The 23,477-nt window shown below is 37.6% G+C and overlaps 1 protein-coding gene across 1 annotated transcript in view; it reads right to left on the bottom strand.

Moving 5' to 3' along the window:
* The window catches only part of MORC1 (MORC family CW-type zinc finger 1), a 193,226-nt gene that overhangs the window by 8,260 nt on the left and 161,489 nt on the right, over positions 1 to 23,477 (bottom strand). The window contains exons 27-31 of the mRNA XM_004675468.1: positions 20,757 to 20,903; positions 16,718 to 16,805; positions 14,883 to 14,936; positions 7,505 to 7,699; positions 3,695 to 3,797 (exon numbers count right to left, since the gene is read on the bottom strand). Coding sequence (XP_004675525.1) covers positions 3,695 to 3,797; positions 7,505 to 7,699; positions 14,883 to 14,936; positions 16,718 to 16,805; positions 20,757 to 20,903 — 587 coding nt within the window. The remainder of the gene's footprint in view (positions 1 to 3,694; positions 3,798 to 7,504; positions 7,700 to 14,882; positions 14,937 to 16,717; positions 16,806 to 20,756; positions 20,904 to 23,477) is intronic.

The raw sequence follows: 23,477 nt of genomic DNA, 5'->3' as shown, positions 1-23,477 counted from the left end.
GGGTACAGGCCAGAGGCATGGGAAGTGAGAGGATTCACTAGGGTAGGCACAGAACAGACCAAGTGAGATACACTGCTGAGGAGAGCAGTGGGCTGTGTGCCATGTGGGTCACCTCCCTGGCCAGGGATCAAACTCATGCCGAAAGGGGCTGCTGATAGCTTCACAGTGCTGTGTTTTAACCCGTTGCACCACCAAGGAGAACCCAGAAGCAGTATTTTAGAGAGTAGTCCTTGCTTTGCTGTACTAAATCATTGACAGGTACACTGGCGTCTGAAACAAAGAACTATGAGCTGCAATCAGCCTATGTTCTTGACTTTGTTCACTACTTATTAACTACAGTGAACTGTTATTTAAATTCTACAGTCTTGGTTTCCTTATCCGTAAAACTGTATCAAATGTATTTGCCGTCTTACACTTGAGTATTTTGGAGATATATTTAGAAGAATATTTTCTTTAACCACAGGAAAATTACACATTCTGAATATTGTTAGATTATAAGAGATTCACAGATAGGAGAGAGTATGGGTAGAGAAAAGGTAACTAGTAGTAAGAGAGAGAAGTGAGAGGCTAGAAAGTGTGTTCTTTGGGTTGTAGCTTCCGGCATTGTTGTTGCTGTTCCCCTCTCTACCTGTCTTTTGTTTCTCATGTCTTTAGCTACCCATGCCCTCTGCCTGCTAGTTTTATCCCACTCCACACCCTGGGCTAATCTTGTTCCAGCCAAGTTCCCATTGTCAATGAATTTGAAAAATGAGCCAATGGGCCTGAAGACTGTCAGTAGTGGACAATCCTTTGTCCAGTGTGATTGTCAGTTTGCTACCAACTATGCTTAGGAAGAACAGAAATACAGTATTTCCATACACATGGGTCATCTGGTCCTAAGTATGGTTCTCCTCTCCTAATCTTACTCCAATTTTTTCCCAACTCCCATGTTGGTTCAGTTTTTTAAGTCACTATTCCTTAGTTCTGTTTAAAGCCCAAGAATTGGCTGTTTAAAGCCCAAGAGTTGAAGTGAATGGGGTCTAATGACTGCCTTGACAGGAAGTTGAGGTGGTCAGGGTAACTATGATTAATTTACTTTCAAACATATCAATATAGACTTTCCATGGAAGATTTCTAGTTCATAACATTAAATGACAGGTCAAAGAAATAAGGTCATAGATTTCTTATGCAGAGCAGAAAGGAAGAAGTCAAGATAATGAGGACTCTGTCCTAGGAATTATTCAGCTAGGAAATATGGAGACTATCCTGTAAAAATGTGCAAAGGCCATTCTCTATGGAGGCCCATTTCAGAGAATTTCTAGATGTCTGGTAGAGGGATGCTCAGAGGCACTGACTTTTCTCATCAACACTATTTATTTGTAACCACTTTTTAGATCAAAGGAGAAGTAGATACTGATTATGGCAGGACGAGGTAATGAAAGCTTTCAAGGGGACAATAAAATCTCTTGAAGAAGTAAAAGTTTGGATAAATCAAGAATACAAGGGCCTGAGATCCAGAAACTGTGTTTTCTCACATAAATTAGTTTTTTTTTTTTAATAATTTGTATATGTGCTACTTGCAGATTAAAAAAAAAACTTTAAGACTATTATAGTGTGATAGCCTTATATTGAATATAATATTGGTATCCAAAAATCATAAGATAAAAATGGGGAAAAGCTTTCATTTACAACAGGTCAAAGAATAAGTCTAAACATTTATAAAATATATAACTAGAATGTACTAAGTGTATTTGAAGATAAATTTTAAATGCAAATATAGGTCAACAATGAAGATATAAACATATAGAAAGGTATATTTTGGTCTTGGGTAGGAAAACAATATTTTAAAAAGGCATTCTCTTTTTATTAATGTCTAGTATCACAATAAACCCAACAAAATACAAAGGAAATTTGAGGGATGGGTAGTGACTAAAATAACTAATTCTAAGTTTGAATGAGAATTAAACATGCAAAGAGATGCAGGAAAATCCTGGAAAAAAATTGAGGCCTGCCAAAACAATAGGGGCCAGATACAAATAGAATTTTAATATGCATTTAGGTGGCATTGTAGATCCGTAATATAATGATTGATCTTTCAGTTAATAACTGTGGGATAATTCTATGACCATATCGAAACATACATGTGCTAGATTTCTAACTACTCCTTATATCAAAATAATTCTGGATGAATAAAATACTTTACAATAATTATTAAAATCACTATAAAAAGATATATAAAATATTGGAAAATATTTTTATGATATGTAATACATATCATATAAAAAGATAATTTCCCATAATTTCCCACTATTTATAAATAGTTCTTATAAATCAGTAAGAAAACACCACCAAACAGAAAAATGGATATAGTCCAATTTTAAACATGAGAACATTTTTAACCATACTTATAATGAACATTGAAGCTATAAGCTATTTTTCATCCATTTGATGAGCAACATAAGAAAGTTTGATAACTCATAGGGAATCCATGAGGAAGTAAACATTTGGATATTGATGTGGAATCGTATACTAACAAAATTTTTATGGAGTATTACAAGACAGTATCTATTAATAACGAAATGCATATGCCCTCTCACCTAGCAAATCCTGAGATTTGTTTAGCAGATATAACTGCAAATGTGTGAAATAAACACATTTTACAAGTAAATTTAAAAGGATGGGGAAAATCTAAATGTCCATCAGTAGAGGAATAGTTACATATATTTTAGTGTGTGCATAGAATGCAGTAAGTAGCAGTAATTTCAGATGAGGGTGTTTCACATACTGGTCCTGGCATGGAGAGATCTTGAAGTATATTAAGTGGGAAAAGCAGCAGCATCTTCTGGGTACTATTACATCAATATATACACCTATTCCAATGATTTATATATTTTATGTTCTTTGTTTTTCGATGAACTCACAAGTAAATGATAAAAGTGTACCTCTCGAGAAGAGTAAGTAGTAAAAACAAGAAGGGGGTGAAGAATTTTCTTCATATTCCATTTCATATGTTTTGAATTTTGTACTATGTGCATATACATAAAATTAAAATTACACAATTCCACAAATATTAAATGCTTTATTGTAATTATCCAATGTTGCAGACATTTCTAAACAAAATATTTATCAAAGAAAATGTAAATACAAAATTCTTACATATGTATAATATGTATTCATGTTATGCTTAGAAGATTAGTTTTTACTATAAATCAGTAATAACATTACATAAACTTATCAGAAAACTTTTTTTTGTTGTCATGTTTTCTGCTTTACTGAATACTGGCTACAATAAAGAAATGGCATAAAGCCTTTCTTTTTCAAACTTTGAGAGGTGATTTTCTAGTTCTCTGTATGTTAATTTTGAAAACCACTGTTTTCCAATTTTTACAGTCTTGAGTGAAAATAAAATGTAAGCCTAAATAACATAGTAGCTCACATGGGAATCAGAAAACTAGAAGTGGTGTCTGAGAAAACAAGAAGAATTAGGTAACAGGACTGGAAACTATATAAGTTGTGTATCAGTCTCCATTTCTGAAGTATACAATTTTCTGAGTGTTAAATAGGAAGAACTTTATAATAGCAAATACAAGGGGATATTCTTTTTTTCCAAATATCTTCCTTTTACTTATTATCATTTAAATAAAGACTGTCTTATCTCACTTTTACTTTTGAGAAGTACTTTTTTTTTTTCCTAAAGGGAAACTATGTTCTATACCTCTCTTCATTTTACTTAAAGTGATCTGGAGAAGAAAATTATCTTCTTGAAGCAAAGATTCTAAATAACTGTCAATCTGCTCCAGATTTCCTTCTGGAACACCCTGGAAAAGAGAAGCAACAATTGTACCAGGAGAAGAAGCTATAGGGCTCATTCTTGCAATCTGGGTCGCTTCCTAATCGTCTTCCCTAGCATTCATGCAGCCACACAAGGTACCCTGTATTTGAATAATGCTTTTAACCTTTCAAAATATTTTTGCATCTAATCTCATCCTATGCTCAAAGTGGTTAGCATCTTAGATCATTTTTCCTCTTTAGGAGGGCTAGTTCAACTGTTTTATCCCCCTCTATTTAACTACTTGTCAGGATATTCCTAAAGTGCCTCCCCATCTCATCCTTTTTTGTAATAAACTCTCATCTTCCTTTTTTTTTAATGCATGAATCTTCTCTCTTACAGAAAAAAACAAGATGAGTAGGCAAATTTAGACTTTTCTCTTTCTCCTGTTTGCACTACTTTTCCACCACTCTGGTTTTCCATCTTGATCTTTCACCTTTTCTTTCCTTCCCCAGGATCTCTTTTGATGTAGAATCTCTGTTCTTGGACTTCTTGATCCAAAGAGCAACTGGACAAATACTTCTTCTTTACTAGTAAAACTCTCACACTTTCAGGTACAACTATGGGATCAACTAGTTCTGCAACTGAGTTGACAGACAACAGAATTTTAATTATGGTTCTGGCACCACCATCCTAGTTTCTCAATCCTAACCCAATTATATCAAATGTACTTTTGCTTTGCTCCCTTTGTCCTGGATTTTCTGTCTTCCAACAGCTGTAATTGTAAATAGTCCCAGCTTTGTGACAAGGACCCTGTTCCTTCAGACAGATTTCTACAATACTGATATTTATGTAGATTTCCAAAATACTCACTAACCTTGAAGAATGCCCTAATACTGGCCACTCGTAGCCTACTGAGCATAGTCTAATCCTTTGGTTACTGTTCTTCGCCTGGCCGACTGGACCTCATGCGAGCACTACAAGTTGTTTCAGCTCAGTCTCTTCTCATGCCTTTCCCACTGCATCTGCTTTGGTTCCACCTCATCTCACATTTCTGCTCAATTCACTGCAGTCACTCTACAGTCAGTGACAGTTGAAATGGAAAACTCAAGTGGGGGATGAACAGTAAATATATGCTGGCAGGAGCCCTTGAATACCACTTCAACGTCACTAGGTGCAGAATCTCCTAATCTATAGGGTAAAGCCCTTCTCCTCCTCATTGAACTCTGTGACTAAAGCAAGTCAAATGAGTATAATTGCCCTGGCTGCTGTGGAGATACCCAGGGGGACTGGCACAGAACAGTAAATTATTATATCTCTTTTTGTGCTTTTCCTAGTGATAATTGCTATTAGGAAAACCAATGGAGTTATTTTTAAGATATATTTTTAACAATCTTATTCAAAAGACTCAAAACTGAATAACACCCAAATGTCCATTCATAAAGGCTAATGCAGTTGGTACATTCATACAATGGAGTACAGCAGGACAATGAAATGTAACACAATACAGTATATACAATCACAAGAATAAATCTTGCAGGCATAACGTGGAGTGAAATGAGCCATCACAAAAGATACAGTTTACAAAATTTAATTATTGAACTAATAAAGTAATGAATAGCATTAGACATAAAGATAATGAACTCTAAGTTGGTAACCATAAGGACATAAAGGCTTCTGCGTTGGGGGTAGCCACATATTTTGATCTAGATTTATGAACTTTTGATAGGGGTATCTGATTTCCAATATATAGAATTTCTTTGGCCTTTCCAGTGCTCCTTGTTAGTGAAACAACAATCATTGCTGAAACTCTACTACATGACAGGTTTCATCCATTTTATTTTGAGACATTAAAATATTTGCCACCCTTTACAGTCACAAGAACCAAATAGAGAACTCAAATCCCACTTGTACTGCAATAAACTCAAGGGGTTGTTCAGTATTATTAATAGAAACATAGTTACCATCATGTGAGAACAGCATAACTGTTCCCTTTAATTTTAAAATTCAACATTTTAGTTGTCGCCTAAGCCACTCAAGTGGGGAGGGATCCTCACTTCGGTTATATACTTAAGCAAAATTTCTTGGTGTGGGGAAAAAGTCAGCCTATACATGTGTTGATCAGAAATGTCAGAAGTGTTCTATGTGAAAGTAAAGGAAGGAAAATGAGGGAAAAAAATGAAGGTTTTCAACCTACATTGCTACAGGGTGATTCCTGACCTCTTCTACCTCTCCTCTGAAATTGAAAGTCTCTTTCTTTTTATTATGCATGAGAATAAAGATAAACATATTCTGTTGCCTGAAAACATTTCCATTAGTACTTCTCTGTCATATTTCAGTGCTAATATTGCATGATAAAGTAATCTTAGCTGGCAGTTTTTATAGAATGGTAAATATGTCACTCTACTCTCTTTACATCTTGAGTAAATCTGCTCAGAAACCTGATGACAATCTAATTGAGGTGCCTTTCTATATTACATTCTTTTCCCCTAGCAGCCTTTAATGTATTTTCATTATTGTTGACTTTGATAATGTAATAATGCTGTGTCTTAGTGAAGGTTGTTTTGCATTTAGAAATCTGGGTGCGTCTTCAGCTTCTTAGGTTAGGAAGGGCTCAGCATTGTATCTTTAAATAGGTTCTCTGCTCCCTTCTCTCTTTATCTTCCAAGTATCCATCATTCTTATGCTTCCTCTTTTCACGAAGTCTGATACCCTCTTCCTAAATCGTATTTTTCTTTCTCCTTCCATCTGGGTTGTTTGTATCTTCAATTCCAAAATTCTCTGACAGTTTAAGTCTATTTAATAAGCTTTAGATAATTGTCTTCCCTTCATTCAATGTCTTTTTGGATGTGCATGTTTTTTTTTAAGTCTTTGATCTCTTTAGCAAAGAGTTCTTTTTGTTCTTGGACCTCTTTTCTGTGATCCTGCACCTGCCTTGCTGGGTTTATTTGCAGTCGCAGGCCTTCTGTGCCTGTTGGGTATTCCGAGTCTGCATACTTTCTCCAGGTCTCTGGACTTCCATTCTTCTCTTTTAGTTTTTCCATCTTGTGTTCTGATGTCTCTGTCTCCTCAGTGCACATATTGTTTTGGTTTCAAATTGGGGTGCTGTGCCTTTCCTTTTGTTTGTATTATTAACTTGGTGGCATGTGAGGGTGGGCAGGAGGGTCTGCTGGAGTCCAGCGACTTGGTAGCAGCCAGATGGGGGCAGCTATTCTAGTCAGAGTGACCTGAGCTCTGCTTCCCTTGACCTTCTCCCTGTCCTGCCCCAACAATGAGTCAGACATCTCAGGTTTCACCCTTTTTATTATGACACATTAAAATATTTGTCACGCATAAGAAATACATGTTTTGGCTCCCTGTTGCTGGCAATGAACTGGTGAAATTTTCTGAGAGCAAACTTTAGTTTTTCCATAGCTGTATTTCAGTGAGATGTTTATCAGAAGCTCCCTAGTCTGGAAACATTACCGAAAAGACTGAGGGCAATCACACTGTTCTGCCAGCACAGCAAGGATTCTGATTTTGCTAAGAAAAAAATAACAGACCTTTCTTTTATAAAGAGATCATTTAAAAACGTAACATTTACTTTCAAAGTCCATATATATATGATTTCAATAATTTTACATAAAGAGCAAGGACAAGCCAGTTTAAGTCACTTGAACATGGTCAGTAAGTGGTTGACAATGTCAGAAGAGGAAACAGGTTGAGATCACTCTAAAAAGTATATTACCGATAGGCAAATAAAAGTTCACTACTTACCAGCTCAAGTTTCTGCAATAATAATGAGAGTTTAACACGAAGATTATTCAGTTTCTCTTCAGTAGCTTTTCTTTTTTCTTCACATTGACTCAGAGATACTTTATCAATCAATGTTTTTCTATTTGCATCACAGATAATAGACTGCATTTTTCTCTTCAGTTTTGTTTCATACTGGACCATGCAAACATTCTGGATCTGGAAATGTTTTTAGTAAGTTTTAGATATAGTCTAAATATTGCTTTCCCTATTATCTTCCCTCCCGACACCAGAAAATAATGTCATATTCTAATTCTGCACACAGGTAACAGTAACCCTATACTTATGTATGATTGTTGATCTAAATTTAAGGCATGTTGATACTCTTAAGTAACTTAAAGTCTGAGGAAGAGTACTCAACAGTCCAGTAGCTATAATATGAAGGTAAGAAAGGTACAAGGAAAGCTTGAATACCCTTGCTCTGGGAATGAAGAAGGAACACAGTAATGCTTGACTGTGTTCTCCCCCAGTGATGCCAGACTACTGAAGGCACACGGGGCCCAGGAGCCTATGACCTTCTCTCTACCTATAACTATAGTCAATGGCATTGTGGCTGATTAACCAAAACTTTCTTGGAAGGTGATGTCATGTTATTTATAACTCAGACCTGTAGCGTCTCGAAAGCACAGAAGCTAAAGTTGGAGGAATTCTTACTCTGTCACTCTCTTCAGGCTCCTAACCCTGCTGCAGAGTAGTATGATTATATGCTTATACATATGATCGCTGCTAGTTCTAGAGACTTGATTGTTTACTAATTCTAGAGACTTGCTCATGTTGCACCTAAGGTAATCACAGAGCAGAAGAGGTAATGGAGAGGCCAAATACTTTAATTTTAGAAAGACATCAAATGCTTTTATCTATAGTTCAAGAGGGACAGGGAATATTCTGACAAAAGAGATACATGGCAAATTCTGTTCTGATCAACATTTGAATATTTTTGGACTAAGGAGATTTCTGCATTCTAAATGACTGGGTTGCTAGGAAAATTGTACATTGTGCCATTTGGATTCATCTCCCCCATGTCCCTTCCTCCCCTCTACCACAATCACTAATACCTAGGGGCCCTTCACAGGCATTGCTCACATAAGCACTCACTACTGAGTTCATGCATTTCTACTTTCTATAAGACCCTTGAAACAAAACCACCCCCCCCACCCCCAAAAGTCCTAATACCTTAAGTGCTGTTTAGTAGAGATTCATTAACTACTTCCTAAATTCAAGATATTGAATTCAATTAGAGGGATAAAAAGATAGTTAAGGCTTAGATTTTTCCCTTAAAGCAGCTTCTAGTCTACAGAATGAGATAATACACTTGTATAAATATTGTATTTTATGGTATAGAGTGCAAGTAAGAAACAGAAATTATTATGCTTGAGAGGAAGGTGTGAATTCTCCATTAAACTAAACAGTTTCAAACTCTTGTCTTGGATTTAAGTCAGTAACTTACCTAGCAATTACTTATACATTTGATGTGCTAGTAATTGATGAGTATTTGGGAACAGGACCCAAATATCACACCATAGGGTGATCCCCCCTCCACACACACACACTGCTGTCTACAAAAGAGAATGATTGTGAAGTTTGTAGGTTACTAAATAAATATTTATTTTTAAAGTCTTAAGTTGCCTAGAAGCCCAAGTAAGGCACCAGCAATTAGCCTACAAAATTGTTGGCTGGTTCAGCTTTATCTTTCTTAATTTCCTGAGTTCTAGCCTTTACACTTCAGGTGTATACAACAGATTCATTCCTGCCTCAAGCCCTTCACCCTTATTGCTTTCTCTCATCAATAAATTCAATCGCAGGTCTAGATAAATCCACTTCTTGCCTGGGTTCTGTGTTCAAACAGGGCTCAATTATTCCTTGCTTACTATCTCTGAAGTAGTCTCCCTAACACAGTTTATGGCAGCTTCATGATATACTATTTATGTATTTAGTTACCTATGATTATGTTATATTACATATGTTTTATTTATGTGTTATCTCTCCCTCAACATGCAATCTCATTGCAAGAAAAAAAAAAAAGTAAGGTCTGTTCACTCTGTATTTCCAATGCCTGGTGCAGATAGCACTAAGAAGCAGGGAATTAAGAGAACAGATGTGCAGGTTTCACAACAAGGGAATTTCAGACACATGGGCCAATCCAGACCTAATATCCAGGTTACATTCTGAGAGCTTGGAGGTAATTCACTTCTGAGAGCTTGGAGGTAATTCACTTTTGAACATCTCTCTAATTCAACCCACAAGAATCTGTTGCCTTACAACTAAGGCTACGTACTCCAGGAAGCTTTATAGGTGCTTCCCATGGAGCCTCAGTGAAACCCAGGGTGTGAGTCTCCCATGGTCGGAAATGGAGTAGCTTAAATAAGTGTACACATCTGGAGTAAGGACAGGATCACAAACAGCTCAGGTGTCAGCAGAGTTCTCAGTGTCAGAGAACATTAAAATTCTACCACTTTGCCATCCTGAACAACAGCCAGAAAACCTTTAAAAAAAAAAAAAAAGAAAAGAAAAGGCAGCCCCAAATAAAACAAATCAACACAATATGAAATATAAAATATTCAAAGCAACACAACTTGGAAAAACAACAGTTGGGCACCTGAGCAGTAACAAGGGACATACCTGGTAATACCTGAATGGAGCAAAGGGTTTTCTGTAGACAGAGTAATTCTGGTCATAAGGTGACATGTACTACATGATTCTACTACCTTAATGTTCTTGGGTGATACAATGACAGAGATGGAGAACAGGTTAGTGGTTTCTGGGGTTTAGAATGTTTGTGTTTAGTTACCTATGATTATGTTATATTACATATGTTTTATTTATGCGTTATCTCTCCCTCAACATGCAATCTCATTGTAAAAAAAAAAAAAAAAGTAAGGTCTGTTCACTCTGGATTTCCAATGCCTGGTGCAGATAGCACTAAGAAGAAGGGAATTAAGAGAACAGATGTGCAGGTTTCACAACAAGGGAATTTTAGACACATGGGCCAATCCAGATCTGATATCCAGGTTATATTCTGAGAGCTTAGAGGTAATTCACTTCTGAGAGCTTGGAAGTAATTCACTTTTGAACATCTCTCTAATTCAAGGGAGACCTCTGTGGTAGTGGGAATTCTGTTATGTGATTTTGGTGGTGGTTATACAAATTTAATAGATAACAAAAAGAGATGTAAGTTCTATCCATTTTCATTTCATAGATACATAACCATGTAAGACATAAGCACTGAGGAAAACTGGGTGTAGGAGATATAAGACCTTGGTATTATTTTATAAATTTTTGTGATTCTATAATTATCTCAAAATAAGAAATCCAAAAGAGAACATTAATAAACCTTGAAGTTAAAAATGACTGCACAGCACACTACATACAAAATCATACTCAGTCTCTCCAAGTTCACTATTTTGCAACCAGCAAACTATACTTTTTTCAAACACTATCAGTTTCCTGACTTATTTTCTTTTCTCAGGCTAATACCTTCAGGAAGTTTCTATAAAAGGGAGCAATTTTGACAACTTTTAAAGCTCAATGTAAAAGGACTTCAAATTGTATTAACATTTTAATTAATGTGAGTAGAGAATTGTAACAAGATGAGAGGCTTAGTTCTGCTGGTTAAACCTACTCTTGTAGACGTTATTTGTGGCAGATCAAAAATGGTATTCTTCCCAAACTCCATTAATTCAGAACAAAATTAGAATTTGAAAGAAAGGATATTCAACTGAGATTTTAATTTTCTGCCTTGAATTTTAAAGTTGTAGTTCTAGCAGAATCCTAACAAGTTTGCAAAGTGAGGCAGGCCTATGAGGTCTAGAGAAGTTGTACCCTGCTGACAGAGTCACGCAGGTGAATGCTTCCGTGGGGGCACTCTAGCAAAAACTGTCACCTCTGGTTCAATGCACAAACAGATGATTCAGATGCATTACAAGACACTGATGCTGCTTAGATACAGTGATGAGAGGATTATTAACTTCTAGGGTTCAATAACATAATTGAGAGGAAAATAAAACACCACAGTACACAGAAAATAAGAGTTTTAAGAATCTCTCAGAACACAGAAAGGTGAAGGCTAATTTCACACGGAGAGGCTGAAAAATTTGATGGAGAAGAGAGCACCGGCCAGGCTTGGCTTCTGGTGGGTGGGATTTCAGGGGGCCGACTGTGGGTAAAGAGAGTGATTAAGTGTTCTGAGGGAAGCTTAGAATTCTGAGGAAGAGCTCAGAGGACGAACATTTTAAGTAGGTCAGTACAACTCCATTTTGGATGGTGTGGATGGCTGGTGAGAGGAAAGAATAAAAGATGGTTAGCTCAGGTCTCGTTGAATGTGACTCCAGTGCGCCACAACTCACCTTCTACTCTATCAGTGGTTATGCGAACTATGTGGTTGGACAGGGAGGAGCGGGGAGAAGGTCTGTGATGTATCAAGGGCCCTTCTGGGCTTTGATGAGATTCTCTCAATTAAAAGTATATAGCTCAAATAAAGTTTATACATTTGTCCTTCACATGGATTTCAAGGATAGCTCTGATAACCACTCACCTAACGTTACCAGTCACAGATAAAACCCTTAAGACTGAGCAGGTGTATTGTCGGGGATGTGATTATTCCAATTGTGCTGTGCCTGCCCTGTAGCTGTTTTAGTGGCAACACAGGGTGTCTGAACTATTTCTAACTCCTTTGATTTTCTGAATTCTACCTGGACCTTATGTGGATTCCACTCCTTTCTATGCTAACATTCCTCACTCTGCAAAGACATTTTGCTCAGTCTGGCCTCTAAGACTCAACAACGTGGTTCTGTTATTGATAGTGTCACATTGAAAAAAAAAAAAAAAGCACTTATACATGAAAGGATATATATATAAGCATGGATAAAAGGAGATGGAAGACTCTCTAACTGCTTAGTAAATTTCTATGTTTTACAGTGCAAGCATTTAACTAGGGTACCCTCATCATCAGATGAAAATTTGTAGGAAGATCCAAGAGCCTGACTAAATTCTTCAAGCTGGATGCCACAGAATTCCAGTTGAGATTTTTCTTGGTGGGTCACTTAGTAAGCTGCCTACCATATCACACCCCATAGTTCATCGTCAGCATCTCCACATATATATCTGAGGTCATATATGGATCAGTGAGGTCTTAGGTCCTCACTGACATCTTTGCTGTATTTGCTCAATCTTGTATATTAGCTCCACTACTGGAACATACTCTAGCATCTTATCTGTGTTTATACTTAAGGTCATCTTTGGGAAAGCTATTATCATGACACATCCCCCTACAAGACTAGGAAGTGAATAGCACCCCCTGGAGTTGCGCAAAAGTATATCACTGCCTCATTATGTGATATATATGAATCATCACGTACTGTCAAGGCCTGTAGTAAAAGCAATTCCTTTATACCGACAAGCTGAGCACCTGTATCGTAGCTGTACTGCAAGCAGCTAGTGGAAACTATCACAGGAATGAAGTTCTACATTCTGGGTTAACAATTAGAAGGAAGAAAGTAGTACAGTGAAAAGAGCTTCGAACAAATCTGAGTCCAATCTTGACTCTGCTACTCTTTTGCATCATGACTCTGCTACTCTTTTGCATCATGACATGGGAACATTTTCTTTCTGAACCCCCATTTCCTCATTACTAAGCTGGGTAATGCCACCAACCCGCACAATGGTTACAACAGTTAAGGTGATGTACGTGAAAGGACTACCCAGATGCCTGACTCTAACAGCTCTCAATCAAACAGTTTTACATTAACTAATGAAAATAAAATTTATGCTAAAATAGGGTCAAGGAATGTGGGAAGTAAACATTACCTTTTACTCTAGTTAGGAAATGTTGACAAGTCTTCAAATGTAAAATGTTCAGTTACTGCTTTTTCAACAAAACATTATTCAGAAAATAGAGATTCCAAGTGAACAGTGATGGGGAACTAAGAACCACAACACGTGTTCACCCCATCTGGCACCTGTGTTCACCCCCACAGGTGAGGGCCAGTCAGAAACATCACAGGCAAATGTACGGCCACAGTGTTAAATTCAGGTACAACCTGAAACTGGAATCCTACAAGCTAGAGCTTTTGTAAAAAGAAATCTGGTCAGGTTCTAGTTTTCATCTTAAATTTGCCTAGTCATGTGTCTTTCTGGAATTTACAATTCTACTTTACTTATAAAACAAGAATATTTAAATGTACTTTATTACCTCCAAAAGAGATGAGGCAGTGACTCTTAGTTGTACTTTTGCACAGCTCCAGGGGATTCCATTCACCTCCTAGTTTTTGTCGAGGGGTCTGTCGTGATGATAGCTTTCCCAAAGATGGCTGTGAGCATAAACACTGATCCAGGTGCCATGAAAGTTCTAGATGGCTGTAGCCTCTGAGATGAGTTTGGGAACCTCATGGCCCTCTTGGCTCCCAAACAAAGCCTATGTCAGCTCGGAAGTGTCAGTCTCGCTTCCCTGAGTGTGAAATAAGGGAGCTGCAAGCTTTTCATTTTTTGTGGTATTTTTCTAGTAGAGCTAAAAGACTCTATGGACATTTCCCCCCAGGAAGTCTTTGAGAACTAGATACACAGCATTATTTGAAGACTATAAAAAAACAACTCTATCTAGAGTGGAAGACAGCTGTAATGAACAATGCCAAGCTATTGAAAGTAGTGATCTTGGAATAGTTTGGGGCTACAGACACAATTCTTTTTACTTCTGCTTACTAATAATCATTATTTTTATAACTATTTGTATTATGAAAAAAATCAAAAAGTTAAAAACCTGTTATTAAATTTTAAGAGGCAGAATGCTATCTAATGGTCCAAAATAATTAAAAATCTTAAGCTAAAAATTGTTTCAGTTTAAAAATCCAGTGTCTCCTTTGCAGGGGAGGGAGTAGAAGACGGATCAAAACAAAGCAGGGAATATGTTCTTACACAAGGGGCTGTGGTGACAGTCTACAGGTGAATTGGTGGTGGGAAGTATGAGGGGTTACACCTGAGAGGAGAAAGAATGCAATGTACAGAAAGGAAGAATGAGGTAAAACATATACAAAATTTAAAAAATAAAAATCCAGTGTCTCAAGAATCAGTGAATCTATTTCTTAAAGACTCAGACTGTCAGGTTTCCTATTCAAAACGTAGTCCTATTCCAAGTGTTTCATAGGTTTTATTACTGTGGAAACATTTGCATTTTAAAATTCAAAAAGATGTTGCTTTGTGACATCTGATATGCTACACATTAATCTAAGTCTTGAAAAGTGAATGCAAATTTGATTTCCTTCCAAACCTAACATTTGGAAATTTATATTATTTCTCCTTTGGAATACAGGATCATTTAGAATATAAATGACTAAACTGAAAGGAAGCTTACCTGGTTGAAACACATTTTCAGCCTTTTGTTTGTCTGCTCTGGGTATTGTTCCAGCTGTTTTTTATAAATGATAAAGGAACAGGATATTAACTTTTAGAAAATGAGCTGTCTACAACAGAGTTATAACATGCAAGTATCTGGCATAAAAACACATCAAAGCCTAGAAATGGCCAACAGTGATAATCTTAGTCTTTTAAGCCTGGCTCTAATTAAATTAATTAAGTAATGTAAAACTTGTCTTATTCCAGAAAAGATTAAGACATCTTAATAATCAATAGAGTCTTAAAAAATATGTAAATGAAAAACATCACAGAAAAAGAAAAATAAATGATAAATAAGGAATTTTCAAAAGGCTGTTAAGAAGGTCAGTTGGAGTCTGAATTCTTGTATGGTACTCCGGAGGAATAGGCTGTGGAGTCTGGCATTTGCGGTAGTATTAAAAGTCAGATACTAGAAGAGGTCACTTAGGAACAGCTTTTCATAGGACTGAGTCCGCAGACATGCCAACATTTAAAAACCAAAGAGAGAAGACATTACTAGTACAAAGGATGAGGGGAAGAAAGCAAAGGATGGGAAAATGTGTTGTCATGGAAACCATGCAATCAATTGCTACAGGCAAGAGAGAGTGGTCAGGAGGCTGACAGTCGCCAAGTGCTGATGAGTGACCACTGCATTTGTCAGCACCGTGGTTTCTGGTGGCCCAACAAGACAGTCCCAGAAAGCCGTGGGGTTGGAAGCCCAATGAGACAGGATTAGGTGAGAAGCAGAAATTGTGAAAACAATGTAGATGAAAAAATGAAGGATTTCACCCAGGATGAGATTATAGCATTCGATAAAGCTTCCATTTGCTATCTGGGGTTTTCGCACTGATAGCCTTTCTGTAGGTAGCACTAAGCATGAAGGTGCAGGAGGAGCCCTCTCCTGCTCCTGTCTGCTCCTGTACCCCCCAGGATCTGCTTTTCCAGGCTGGCAGTAGCTCTGGGGATCTCAGGTCTGCAGACCTCAGGCAGGTGCGCTACAGCCTGCAGTGACTTAGCCACTTGGGGACTCCCATTGTTGGCTGTGTTCCTGGTAGCTGATCAGTTTTCTTTCCTTCTGATCATACATGGCCCTGTCCCTGAGAAGCAATTTGATAAATACAGTTTTCTTCTTTCCAGTGATGTCTTTTAGAGATTCTAATAAGACAAGCACCCTGGGCACCTAACATGGTGCCAATCCTTACCTTAGCTGATAAAGTGTGGCTAAGGCGCAGAAACTATTTTTGGTGCAGGGAAGGGAAATGAAGGGCTATGTTCCACTTCTCTAGATCTCTGTTACTGAATCTTCTGTCTGTAAATACCCCAAAGTTTAGGGCCCTCCCTGGTGGCGCAGCGGGTTGGAGCACAGCACTGAGGATCTGAAGCCACTTCCGCATGAGTTCGATTCCCGCCTGCCGCCTGCCCCGGAGGAGACCACATGGCGAGCCAGACCTCTCCTGGCCCGCCCGCTGCTCCGCTCAGCAGTGTACTTCGTCAATCTGCCTGTTCTGCTCCCCACTCTGTCTCTGGTGAAGCCTCTCACCGTCCCTGAGCCTCTGGCCTGTACCCCAGTTCTGTATGAATAAATAAATAAATCTTTAAAAAAAAAAAAAATCCCCCAAAGTTTACATAAGCCTTTGGCTGCACTGTTTTAAGTGCATCTTTACTTCTGAGCCACTCATTTGGTATAATGACCCCTATCTTCAATTACTTAACCCTCTGGGGGCCTTCTCATTGCTTATACTACATTTTTCTGCACTGACAATTAAAATCAAGTTATTTTCTCATTCTCCCCGAATTCCAAAAAACTCAGCTTACCTCAAGACTTGCTATAAGTTTCTCCACAGTTGTGTAGCCAAATTCTGGTGGTAGTTCGCACTCATGAAAGAAGTACAGAAGAAGCTCCCTGGAAATATAAGCACAGCAGAGCTGGTAACACACTGGGGAAAGAGATGCCACACTCACTTGTCAAAACTAGCCCTGTCTCATAGGAGTAAATATTTTGGAAAACATGTATGTTAATATCTGAAAAATAATATATCTTTACTATTGGCATCAAAGGGTTTCTCAAAACATAGACTAGGGGTAGGGTGGTGGCAACAGAGAGACAACAGAAGGAATCCTCATGGTGACAGAATTTGTATGACTTGACTGCGTCGATGCCAACATCCTAATCACGATACTGTTCTACACGCTTGTAAGACACTTCCATTGGGAGAAACTAGGTAAAAGGAGCTCTCTCTCTTTCTTACAATGGCATGTGACTCTCTCTTCAAACTTATTTCCGCTAGTTTGAGAATTTAAGATAACACAAATGTTTGTGCTTTTACAGAGATAAAATAAATGAAGTCAAATTAATTCATCTCTACGTGCCTCAATTTTCTCATCTATAAATGGAGAAAATAAAAATATCTACTGATAAGGTTGTCATAAGTTTTAAGAGAGTTAAAATATGTAAAGTCCTTCTAAGGGTATCTGTACCACCTAATTAAAGCATAATACAAATATTATTATCACTACTTATATTGTTACTGGACATGATTGAAATCTGATACCACTCCAACAGTTAGGGCAGCTGATGAAACTGATGAGTCTGGGTCTCAGGTTAGCTTATTTACCTCTAATGTAAAATAATGTAATAGCCTCCTATTATTTGAGAGTAATTTAAAACTCAGCAATACTATTCACTGCTTTTGTACACTAATCCTTTTCAATTTAAAGTATTCTTTAAAGATCTACTAACATATATATCAGACAGAAATCCAATACATTTTCATAAAAGTTACCATATTTAGGGATTAAATTTACTAACATACATAAAACAAAAAAGTCATATAAATCAGATGATGAAAACAATGAATGTTTAATGAACAATGAATGAATTAATTTTTATTAATTTCTTAACATGAACTAAGCAGATTTTTCTCTGGCAGTTTGGGAGAGGATAAGGATGATGTGATGTCCGAAGTGCATCAAGGAGAGAGATTCCAGTACTCTAAAGGTCTCGAGCTGCTCTGTCAAGTGACTAGCAAGGCAAATCTGGCAAAATATAGAGGACAGGGCCTCCCCTCTGACAGAGCTACCCACACACTGTGCCTTGAGGAATTCAAATCTAGTTAATACAAGGAATAATACATGGGCTAGACAGAGAATGGTGCAGCAAACGGAAAAACTACAGCAAAGAAGATAAGAAACCTGTTTATACAGATGATATGTGAGAAAATATATTACATGCTGCTAAAGGCATTAAAAAAAAAACTGGGTAAATGAGGTGTGTCTTTTGCTCCAGGTACAGCCGTGTGCTCTGCATGATCCTGTTTCCACTGAATATCTTTCAACAAAAAAAGTCGTCACACAAATATTAAAGCTGTACAGATAAGAGCTGATTTATCAATACATTTGGCTTTCAGAGTGCTCAGTTGATAATAGTATGATGATTTCAAGCACTGAAGATTTTACAATATTTTTAAGGAGATGGTTTCTGGGAAATTTTAATTTTCAACTGATGTCAAATTATAAAAGTGGATGAGCTTTAAAGTCTTAGTACATTCAATCAGATTGTCCCCTTTTTGAGCATATATGACTCATTAAAATTAAAAACAGTAATACACTTAAGATGCAGAACAAAAATTAGCCAAGGGAAAAAAAAATAATGTTTTGTAGTTACTCGCTCCCTATTCACACACACATTTAAATAATGGTTCACAGTGCTGCGTCCAAATTCTGCAACACACCCAGGCAGCTCTCTGCAGGTGTCACAATATGGAGAGGGGGAACGTGTACATAAGTATACATATGCGGAGCTAGTGTATTTATACTTTCATATCCTTATCTCTATATTATTTTTATCTGCACATAGTATACATTTTTAAAGTATATTTATTACATAATACTTCATTTTTTTAAATCAAAATCATCAGGAAACTATAGATCAGAGATATTCTGTAGGGGAGGAGGAAGGAAAAGGACCAGGGCAGGGTGGGAAGAACACAAGGGACTATGGTGATGATGCAGGGCAAACTGGTGGTGGGAATTTCAATGTATAAACATGAAGGATGAGGCAAGCAAATATTCTTATCCTATATTTAATGACAGCTAACAGGGTAAGATTTAAGGAACTCAGACTTAAACCAACCACTATCCCACTATCCCAGCAGCTGTGTAACTAAAACTAAGCTTCTGCTTCCTTATCCTACTAAAACGAAAAAGTAAAAATGATACTAATAACCTCGTGTTGTGAATAGGGCACTAATAACTACAAAGCATTCAGTGAATGTCTAAAAATCAACAATGGTTCAAAAATGATAGCTATTACAATCAAGAGGGACTGTTTTACTTGAAACAAAATCCCAATCACAGGACAAGTGGTCATTGTATAATATTAGTGATATTCACATATTCGTTTAGGTTTATATAGATACATGCCTGTATGTCTCACTGTAGGCTACCAAATCTTCATGATGAATTGCCATAAATGAATTTTAAAACTAGTAATACAAACCAGGAATCAAATTTATAGCTACACAACTTGAATGCTGAGTAAGTAATAAGGCAAGAAACTCATGGGTGAATCCTTTCCTTAAGGGATTATCCCATGTAGCAGGAGCCTGATATCCATCCAGTTCGTTGCGCAAGTGACTGAAGAGCACTGAAACCTAGCCTGCTTCTGTTCCATCCCAGGTGAGGGCAAGTTTTCCAACCCATGCTCTATAGCAGATTTGGTGGTTAGAACTTAGAGTTCAGAAAAGCAGTACTGTGGCTTCATTTCTCGGGCAACAACTTGTGTCTGGATTTCACATATCATTAGTGAAATGTGTACTGTTGCAAACACCATGGGAACACATCTACACAGAACCAAGAGTGTTTCCTCCTTTCTCCTGGGGCAGGATGAGTAGCTGAATGTTGTTCTGAAAAGACAGTAGGTGAAGCCCATGTGAGCTCAGTTTCACAGCCCTGGTAGTTGGCACAGAACATTCTATTAAGCCCAACGCAGCTGCAGAGTTGAGTCCACAACTTGGAGGACTTAGCAGTCTCCTTTACACACAAAACACACGTGGGCCCTCTCATTTATCCCATTTCACTTTTTTCTGTTGCAACCTGCTTCTACTCTTTACCAACTCTCCCCTTCAAGAAGGTTTTATCAATGTCAGAAAGTCAAAGTAACTCTCCAAAGGGAAAGTACTATTCCAGTTAGGACAAGTATGTTTTTGTTGGTCTGGAAACTTTTAAAGAGGCCCCTCATAGTCTGTGAACCCCCAGCAAATCAATCATCTGCACTAACTAGTGGTGTTCCTGTTCCTGTTCCTATACCCTCTATTGGCTATTTGTAGGCATGCTTCTTGGCTTGATCACATAGCCCCTTCTACCACTGGTCTCTGTTTCAACAAACCAAGTCTTGTGCCTTACCTCCCATCCATTACCCATTGAGGACTAAAATCTAGACATCTAAATTCCTCAATGCCTAGATGTTATCACTGCACACTGAACAAAAAAGTAAAACTTCCTCAACAAGTTCACTAGAACAATGTTTAAAAGACAGTTTAGAGGGCCAAACTAAAGTCATGGTGTTCTTTGTAAGGAAAAAAAAAAAAAAGCAGCATGGCAAACTCAACAGGAATTCTTTATCGCATCTAAGGATGAAAAGTACATCCACCATATTTCTGGACCTGGTAGCTAAGGCAGTTTCTGTCCCTTGAAGTTCTGTTTCAAGGAACATTTAACCTATGGTATACCTAAATCAGTGTAGATAGGATAGCATTCTCATGAATGCTACTGACACCCATTGGGGGGAACTTTCAAGAGTTGTCACTGCTGAGACTGTTCAACAAAGCATATGAAAATGTAACAGTATCTTTACCTTAGGTTAGACATCAGTTTTTTCATGGTTTCCTTGACAGATGTGCTTTGTGAAGATTTTGTCAGTGAAGAAGAAACTTTACAACCACCCCTCACTGAAACTCTGCCTTCGTTTCCAGAACTTGTACTTAAATCTTCTGTCAGCATACTAGGCAAAGACAAACAGAGGCTTATAGTTTCAAAATAGGAATCAACATTAGACAGTAATAAATTCAAGAACATTAGGATGCAACAAATGAAAGGCCATAAATGTAAGCTGAAAAGTTTTCATTTATGTAGTTATATAAAATCAATTCTCCATACCCTTTTTCCTGACAAAATTGTTGCAAGCTTTTGGAGTAGCCAGTTAAATAGAATTGGTGGTGGTTTATTTTTAACAATAGTAGCCTTATACCATTTATCTCTTACTTGCTCTATGAGGCATTTAAACTCAGTTTTGTTTTAGCCTAGGGGGAGGTATATACAGAGGGAGAACATAAAGGGGACCAGGTCAGTGGAAAGACACATTTAGTCAACATCTGAAGGAAGGGAGAAAAAAAAATCTGTGAGGAAAAGGAATGATCCAGGGCTAGACAGGCCTGCTGGAAAACACAAGGGAAGAGTGGGGTGAGAAACTGGGGTTGGGGGAAGTCACGGGGGAGGGAGCTGGACTTTTTCTAAGTAGAGTGGGCCTGATTGGAGGATTTCTGCATGGCCATGTAGTTATTTGCAGTGTATTTTAAAGGGAAAGCTGGCTACAACATGGGCAGCAGCTCCCAGCAAGGATGCACGAAATAGTGTGTAAAGCGATCCAAAGCTCTTAGTCCTTGAGAACAGTAAAGTACAAGGGGGTTGAAGGGTGTGCAGTACAGGAGGTGAAACTGGCACCAGGTCAGCAGGAGTCAGATCGCAAGGATTTATTGCATGGGGAAATTTTTGTAATCTCTTTATGCTACCATCCATAAACTAAAATCACAAGTTTAGTGAGTTTTGTATGTTTATATAGTATGGGCCTTTTAAAAATTGGAAAGGGCCCCCCTGGTGGTACAAGGGGTTAAGTCTCAGCACTATAAAGCTTTCAACAGCCACTGCAGCATGAGTTCGAGTTCTAACCCCAACCAGGGAGGTGACCCACATGATACAGGACCTCTCCTGTCTTGCCCGCTGCTTCCTTGGGCAGTGTATTCACCCTGGCATCTCTGGTCTATACACCAGCTCTTATAAAATAAATCTTTAAACACACAAGAATTAGACAGCAGTTTATATCACATGGAATGAGCTGCTACTCTACACAGTTCTTTGGTATTAATTGTACTATTTCAGGTGATATTATATTTAAGATTAAGATCATTATAAACAGTAGGCCTAACTTTCTAAAAAATATAATGCCCAAACGTCCACTATTTGTAACCTTTTCTTGTTATAATTTTATTATATAAGATCTTCCTTTTTTTTTTTTTCTTTTACCACTTTAAGGATTCTGGAAAATCATGTTTATGTTGGGGGTGGAGGGTAAAATGTACCACATAGAGGATTCCTCTGTTTCTTCTTCTGCCAAATAATGACAGTGCCTACCTCATATAACTGTGCTAAGGGTTAAAAAATATGTACAAAGAATTTAGCTCAATACCTACTATTAATAAGTGCTCAGTAAGTGGTATCTATACTTACTGTTATCTTTATCATTACCATTAACAATGAATTTGACAATTCTCCCATTCAAGTTGTTTTAATTGATTGTAATTCTTTTTTTTTTTAAAGATTTATTTATTTATGCATACAGAACTGGGGTACAGGCCAGAGGCTCAGGGGCGGTGAGAGGCTTCACCAGAGACAGAGCGGGGAACAGAACAGGCAGATCGACAAAGTACACTGCTGAGGGGAGCAGTGGGCGGGTCAGGAGAGGTCTGCCACGCCATGTGGTCACCTCTGGGGCAGGCGGGAATTGAACTCATGCGGAAGCGGCTTTAGATTCTCAGTGCTGTGCTTTAATCCGCTGCGCCACCAGGGAGGGCCCTAATTGATTGTAATTCTAACTTTGGTATTATAGTTATGATTAAAAGATGATTATAAATACCCACATCTAACCTCATAAACACCTAAAAATAATATATGAAATAACACACAACTACATATACTCATATATAGGAACAAATATAACACAAGTGTGCTTCAATTTTTGGATGGTCTTTAAAATTATACATCAAAATTTAATAAATAATTAGGTTAAATTATCATGCATGAAATGGCCTAGCAATAGTACTGGAGAAAAGTCACATCATTTATTCAGTCAATAAACATAAAAGTCCCAACGCTGAATTAGGTGTTATTGTGGACCCTATAGGCACAACAGTGAGCAGGAGAGCCCTTGCCTTGAGGAGTGAGTTAGTGACTAGTGGAAATAAGGAAAATAATCAAGTTAGAATATAAAATGTTACAAGAAATCGATGATTGAAATATAAACCTTAAAAGGGTAATAAATACCTGAAAAAAAAATAAAGCATGATATGATTGATAGCATGCTTTTCAGAAATAGAACAGGCTATTTTAAGATGGGCTGATCAGGGAAGACCTCTCAGAGACTTAGAGTTAGGAAGAAGATATAGCCCTTATTCCTTTTTTTTTTTTAATAAAGATTTATTTACTTATGCATACAGACCTGGGTGCAGGCCAGAGGTACAGGGGCAGTGAAAAGTGAAAAGATTCACCAGAGACAGAGTGGGGAGCAGAACAGGCAGACTGA

Source organism: Condylura cristata, unplaced genomic scaffold, assembly GCF_000260355.1.
Source record: "Condylura cristata isolate star-nosed mole 26May11 unplaced genomic scaffold, ConCri1.0 scaffold00003, whole genome shotgun sequence".
Lineage (NCBI taxonomy): Eukaryota > Metazoa > Chordata > Mammalia > Eulipotyphla > Talpidae > Condylura > Condylura cristata.
The sequence above is the reverse complement of the archived record's forward strand: the minus strand, read 5'-3'. Positions and strand labels throughout refer to the sequence as shown.